Below are 7,266 nucleotides of genomic sequence, written 5' to 3' on the forward strand. Positions count from 1 at the left end.
GTACTACAGAGTTTATCAGGATAACAGAAATTAAATGGAATGAAGGCTATTAATTGGTACCTAAAGGAGATTGTTGTTTCCATGACCACATAAAACTTCAATTATTTGGTTCCAACATACGCGAATAGGGTTGAAGTAAATATAGTCTAGCGTACACTACCGTTCAGAAGTTTCAGTATGTTTTTTTATGCTTTTGAAAAGAGTCTTATGCTCTCCATTTATAATCAAAAATACATTAAAAACAGTAATCTGTGAAATATTACCATTTAAAAGAACTGTTTTCTATTTTAATATATTTTCAAATGTAATTTAGTGCTGTGGTGGCAAAGCTGCATTTTTAGCCATTACTCCAGTCTTCAGTGTCACATGATCCTTCTGAAATCATTCAAATATGCTGACTGGATTTGGTGCTCAAGAAACATAGTGCTAATTAAAAAAAATTTGCCTACTGACTTTTGAACGGTAGTTTATGTCAGTGCGATTAATCAAATGCAGGAAGATTTTTTTTCTTAATATTGGAATACTCGGGCACAATACACTGCTGAAGGTTTTGATTTGCTTATGTTTTTGTATTTCATATATGTTTTAAAGCTTTGTTTGTCTGTTTGCTGCTTCTTTCTTTTTTCTTTTAAGCCTTTTGGAACAATTTCCATCGGCAGAGAAAAAATAACCAAAATATCTTCCCATAATGTATCTAAAATGTGAATTCTTTTTTTTTCTTTTTTTTTTACTTTTTTATGTGTTTTACTATTGTAAAAAGGGAATATCACACTTGCAGTCACGCTGTTGTACTGAATATGATAAGACTGTGATATTATAACAATCATACTTGTATGTTGTATGCTTTTCAGAGAAGGCAGTTTGAAGGGCTTTCATCTGGTAAGAACAGCAGTCTGCAAGTATTAACTCTTGATTTGAAAGCACATTTCTCCTCTATGGTGCTCAGGTTATTCTCTTGTGAGATAACAATCACATTACCAGCACTTAAACTACGTCAAACACTGCATTTACATTAAGCAGTGAGACAGAATTGGCGCCTTCCCTCTGTGACCCACATCTGCGGTCAGACATTCTGCCAGACGGACCACAGTGTGCCTAAAGTGATGCTGTAGGCCAACACGGTGAGCAGGTAGACGCGGAACAGCAGGACGTCCAGCACGTACCCCACCTGCAGCCACTCCTTAGCGATCTCCCTGCTCTCATTCTTCTTCTCCAGGAACTGACGGATGGTGGTGATCTCGCGCAGGATGCCGTCCATGACAGGAGACCCGCTGTCCCGCGTGGACAGCCCCAAACCAAGGTTTCTCCCGGGGTCTCTGGATCCCTCGCAGCTGTGATGGTTACAGTGGACCGCTTAAAGAATCACAGGTGAATTTCAGAGCTTGTTTCATCTGTGAAAACTGACCGCCTACAGCACATTTGCTAAGCTCCACCCACTTTGGTACTGTTGCAAAGTCAAGCTTTACAGATCATTCTATAGGGATGGATATTTGTTGAATCATTTCTGTGAAGATAATTTAGAAATTATGCTAACACACTGGACTTGCATTATGAAAAGATAATTCCTTGTCTGATCAGGGGGTGCAGGGGGTTCCAAAACTTTTTTTGTCAGCCAAACCCTGTAGTATATTTACCCCCTGAGGTTTTAAGGTAATATTTCAATAATTTAATGACACATTTGCAAGTTCATCATTCTCTGATATTGGTTAATGGTCACATGATATGTATATCTATATATGTATATATTTTGTTTTAACTCCAAGCTATATAAATCTTACTGTTGTAAATTAAATGGTAAATTGTCTTTTTCAGTAACAGACTACATATTAATTAAATTGCTGCCTTTAATTTGGTCATGGCACTAGGGTTTCAGCAGGATTTCAGTTTTATTTTGTTTAATTGTGTAGCCATATTTTTTTATTTTATTTTACCTTTGATTTCATTATTAGTATTTCATCAACTCACAAATGTAGTGGATGGCAACAGCTGGTAAGATAGGATTGGTCAGTAACGTATAAGGCGGGAATTGGCAAAGGGTCAGTTACCTGTGTTCATGTTGTTTTCTTTGTAGAGCGGCAGGTCAGATCCCTGCGAGAGGATCGAGCAGAACTTCTTGTTGCGAATGCAGAGCAGCACCGTGGCCTTCTCCAGCACCAGGTGTTTGACCCACTGGGGCACACGAGACTGCAGGTCCTGCTTGTGTACCAGCCTCACGATCAAAACAGACTCGGTCAGACTGATGACCAGCAGCGCCATGCATACCACAAAGTACACGCCTACGCTCAAACACACAGACATAACATACGCTTACATCCAATGTTTCCTTTCATTTGTGCTCTTTCTGAGCAAAACATACTATTACTGGGCAGAAACACAGAATGTATCAGATCTTTGCAGTGCTCACTGTCATTCTTGGCAATGAAAGTCTATAAGAATTAAAAATCAAAATTATACGTCTTCTTCTGTTATACAGTGTTCAAAACAATTGTATTACACTGTTCAAAAGTTTGGGGTTGGTAAGATTTTTTTAAAGATAACTCTGTCACCAAGGCTGCATTTATTTAAAGGGGTCATATGATGCGATTTCAATTTTTCCTTTCTCTTTGGAGTGTTACAAGCTCTTGGTGCATAAAGAAGATCTGTAAAGTTGCAAAGACTAAAGTCTCAAATCCAAAGAGATATTCTTTATAAAAGTTAAGAGTCAGATATGACCCCTTTAAACAAAAATAGCCAAAACAGTAATATGGTAAAATATTATTACAATTTTGTTAATATGTTTTAAAATGCAATTTATTCTTGTGATGGCAAAGTGAATTTTCAGCAGCCATTACTCCAGTCTTCAGTGTCACATGATCCTTCAGAAATAATTCTAATATGTTGATCTGGTGCTCAAGAAACATTTCTAATTATTATCAGTGTTAAAAACGGTTGTTCTGCCTAATATTTTTGTGGAAACTATGATCTTTTTTTCATGAATAGAAAGTTCAAAAGAACAGCATTTATTTGAAATAGTGTTTTGGAACTTTTTTTTATGTACAAGTCCCTTTTGATCAATTTTATGCATCCTTACTAAATAAAAGTATTAATTTCTTTAAAAAAAAATCTTGCTGACCCCAAACATTTGAAAGGTGTGTAATAACTGTCCTTATTTTATACAGCAGTAACTAAAGACAGAGAAATATAAATATATATACAATGTGGTCCAAAAGACCTCTGACCAATTAATTTAATAGTTTTTAACAATAGATAGAAGGAAATTCTGATTCTGAAAATGCTGATCATCTACACATAGTCACGTAATCTGTCACAAATTTGCATATTTGATTAGTGCCTTAGAAATAGTGTATAATTTCAAATATTTAACATTCATTTTCTTGTTCAAAATGTTTCTCTGTTGTAAATGTGTCAAAATCCTAAAGCATTTATTTCCTGGTTTAAACTGGATTTTGAATGCCAGATTTTCATTGTGGTCTCAGACCCAACGGTATATATTTATGCTAACTGTTTCAGCATGATAATATTGCTGAGTTACCCAGAGGTCACGCATTACTGTTATTTTTCTGTATTGTTGTATTCTGTATTTACTTGTTTTGTTGAGTTCTATCAGTATATTGCTATAAATTAATATATACAATATACTGAGAACTTGTTTCTCTCAAGATCTTTAAGAAAACAAAAAATAACAATGCATGCCCTCAGTAAGCTTTAGTGTGTTTGAAAGCAGTTTTGCAATCGCATTTGAACTTGAAACCTCTGTAGTGATCTAGGCTGCTCTCCTTATCTCTCAAATTAATCAGCACTGTGTATTTCCGCACAAGCTTCCTCACAGCTGTGGTTTCATATTGAAAATCAATGGACATGTGGATTGACTTCAGTTGAAATACTCAAGAAACGTTTTTTGCCTTCTGACTGCGCAGGAGCAACATCAGAAATACAGCCAGCTGAGAGGAAACTGTACTGGATCACACCACAAATAACAAAAACCTTTTATCGAAGGACATTTAAAAATGTCTAGATGCAGTAGACTAAATTACACGTCACCTTTGACACACAATAATAAGCTTCCTTGATCAGGAGATAAAGAATGATTGAGTGATTTTTTTTAAAATGCATCAGGTCTTGTTCTATGAATCAGAAAGACCTCATTACCAATGAGAGGGGTCCCTATGGCAGTCGCTGGTAGAGTGTCAGAGACGATGATGAGAAAGACGGAATAGCCCAAGAGCAGGGTGATCTTGAAGGATACCCTCTCTCCGCTGTCTGGGGGCAGATAGAATCCAACGATGTCCATCACCATCAGGAATACACTGGGCAACAAGAGGTTGACTGTATAGAACAGAGGTCTGCGTCGGATCACAACCTGGTGATAAATGAAAGAGATGTCTTTCGTCGTTGCAATAATGTTGATCTTTCTCACTTTGTTTTTATTTCACTTGGGCACTAATTTAAAACTGCTTTCCAAAAGAAATGTGACCAGACATTTGGACCATGTGCATTTAGTGGTGCACTACTATTCAGAAGTTTGGGGTCAAAAATGTTCTCTTAAATACTATTTAAAATGTAATTTTTCCTGTGATGACAATGCTGAATTTTCAGTCTTTACTCCAGTCTTCAGTGTCACATGATCCTTCAGAAATCATTCTAATATGCTGATCTGGCATATTAGGATTTCTTATTATTATCAATGTTGAAAAACAGTTATGCTGCTTACTGTTTTTATAGAAACTGATGAATAGAGAGCTCAAATAGAACACCATTTATTTTAAATAGAAATCTTTTGTAACATTATAAAAGTCTTTACTGTCACTTTTTGACGAGTTTGTAGAGTAAATTGTTAATGTATTTTAAGACCTGGAAGTGTTGGAACACATTTTGTTCTGCAACTGTAGATGTTGATGTAATATTGCTATATTTATCTGCTAATAGAGGTCCGCAACTACCGGGTCGCGACCCACTACCGGGCCGTGGAAGAATTGCTACCGGGTCGCAAGAGCGTTCTAGGAAAAATGTGTATAGATATGACACTATGTTATTTATTGCGTGTTAATGATTGTTCTTATTATTCAGTATTTTCGTTGTATGCGATTGATATGGAGTAGCAATTTGACGATTTCATGGTAAGTAAATGAAAGATTGCTCTGATCGGTCACATATTAGGGGCTAAACGGATCGTAGTTGATCCGTGAAACGTACAGACGAGACCCTGTTCGGCACGCTGCACGCACGTGATTCGCAGATTAATTTGCCAATTTACACGTACAAGCAATTTTAAATCACAAGAATAAGAAACGAAAGCGAGCTCAATTCGATACTCACGCGCTGTTCTCGCACACAATCAAAGCGCGCACATATAACTTATGTATATGTACACATAAAATTAGCCAACGTGATCTCATGATAATTCGTATGTATTTTACGTAACATGTGGTTCTATAAAACGTACATTTACTTACGTTTTTACAGGCACTAAAACGTACAATACTTACGTATTTTCAGCATTTAAACGTACAAAATTGACGTAGCCTATTGACGACACCCTATAAAAATGCATATTCGCTGTAAAATGGGTAGGTTTAGGTTTGAAGGTAGGTTAAGGGGTCTAAAAATCTAAATCGCTTATTGATAAAATGATAAAAATGCATTGATACGAATATCTTAATGATATAAAAGATACGTAAATATTTGTACGTTTTTTAGCTAAAAATACGTAGCGATTTGTACGTTTTAAACGTTGAAATACGTCTAAATTGTACGTTTTAGCATTAATAAAAACGTACAAAAATGTACGTTTTGTGCTTGTAAATGTTACGTATTAATACCCACGTATAAACACGAGACCAGGCTGAATTAGCTTATGTCAAAAACGATTCACGGCATTGTCATTGTGCTTTAAATATTTTTTTTCTTGCTTATCCGAAAAAATAATCCGATCTGTGACTCAAAAAAAAACAATATAATGAGTTGAACCACTATAATACTATATAATAGCCTAATATATATATATATATATATATATATATTAGGATATATCCTCCTTAATTTGGCATTATTATGTTACTCACATGGAACTTCATTTCGGCATAGTAATCATCATTATCTATGCTGAACTCTTTGTATGTGGAGAGGACGTGAAGCAGCTCCCATTCTCCCTGGTTCATGAACACACTCTTGTCGTTCATTACTTCCTCGGGGGTTCTCATTAGTGTGATGTTGATGTCTTTAGCTACGGGATGAGATAAGGTTAAAGTTCAGTTCATTCGGCTTTCAGGAAAAGGTATGTTGTTTCTTTTTCTTGTGCTTGAATCATTTCTGCAATGCTAAATGTCCTTGGCATCCTTATTTCTGCTGTAAATGTGTTTTGGAAAAAGAACTTTTTGCTTGTCTGTATTTTAATAAGCTTTTATGCTTCAGTTCATAAATGATTTAAGATCACATCTCTCCAAATCCTTTTAGACTTGGATTCTGTGTGTAGGAGGTACATTTTGTCACCGATGACACTGAATGATCTCTCTTCGCGCTTACTGAAATGTGTGTACTTACTTGTGTGCAGCCAGCTCTGGAAAGTCAGGCTACATTTTTGGACATCATAAGGAAAGTTGTAGATGTTGAGGGAGCAGGCGGTCACCACTTGGATAGGCTTATAGTTTCGAACAAGCCCAGTATGGCCTAAATAGATGTAAGGTATCTCTGGAGACTTTCCTACATCCACGCTGCAGAGGACAGAGAGAGGGAGCAAGCAGGCAAAAGGGTTCAGCTAAAAAAAACAAGTTTAGATAAAACAAATCAACAAAAATTTGGTGAATATCCATAATGGTGCAATCTTCTTTAAAGATAATAAAGGATAGGCTACTGCTGTGAAGAGCATAACCTACTGAAATAGTTCAAAATAATTCTATAATTAAGGTTTCAACTATCTCATTATGTCAAGTCTACTCACAATTCATTGATAAGAATATCTGGAACCCAGATGTTGGCAGTGGGAATGGAAATCTGTTTAACGTCATCAAATTCTTCGGGATCCCACACAAGGAACTCATCCGTCCATTGCTTTTGAAGTGAGAGAAATGTCAAGTACAAAAAATGCACACTGTAAAAACTATCAAGTCTCATTAGCCTTAATTATGTACAGCAAGTAACTGTTCTTGTTTAAATTGGAGACTTAAAGTATGGCAAGCCCTTTTAGCTTAAAATATTCCAAGCGTTACTCGTCGTAATTGTATTTTTACTAGTAACAATTCAATTAGAGAGCTCTACAATTAAATTCTT

At 35.9% G+C, this 7,266-nt stretch overlaps 1 protein-coding gene across 1 annotated transcript in view; it reads right to left on the bottom strand.

Annotated features, from left to right (window-relative positions):
* Positions 1 to 891: 891 nt before the first annotated feature.
* The window catches only part of LOC107719004 (5-hydroxytryptamine receptor 3A-like), an 8,649-nt gene continuing 2,274 nt past the window's right edge, over positions 892 to 7,266 (bottom strand). The window contains exons 4-9 of the mRNA XM_016526287.1: positions 6,938 to 7,047; positions 6,541 to 6,710; positions 6,063 to 6,223; positions 4,150 to 4,360; positions 2,046 to 2,276; positions 892 to 1,353 (exon numbers count right to left, since the gene is read on the bottom strand). Of these exons, the coding sequence (XP_016381773.1) occupies positions 1,064 to 1,353; positions 2,046 to 2,276; positions 4,150 to 4,360; positions 6,063 to 6,223; positions 6,541 to 6,710; positions 6,938 to 7,047 (1,173 nt within the window). The 3' untranslated portion in view covers positions 892 to 1,063. The remainder of the gene's footprint in view (positions 1,354 to 2,045; positions 2,277 to 4,149; positions 4,361 to 6,062; positions 6,224 to 6,540; positions 6,711 to 6,937; positions 7,048 to 7,266) is intronic.

The sequence above is a fragment of the Sinocyclocheilus rhinocerous genome, unplaced genomic scaffold (genome assembly GCF_001515625.1).
Source record: "Sinocyclocheilus rhinocerous isolate Xijiao unplaced genomic scaffold, SAMN03320098_v1.1 scaffold753, whole genome shotgun sequence".
Classification (NCBI taxonomy): Eukaryota; Metazoa; Chordata; class Actinopteri; order Cypriniformes; family Cyprinidae; genus Sinocyclocheilus; species Sinocyclocheilus rhinocerous.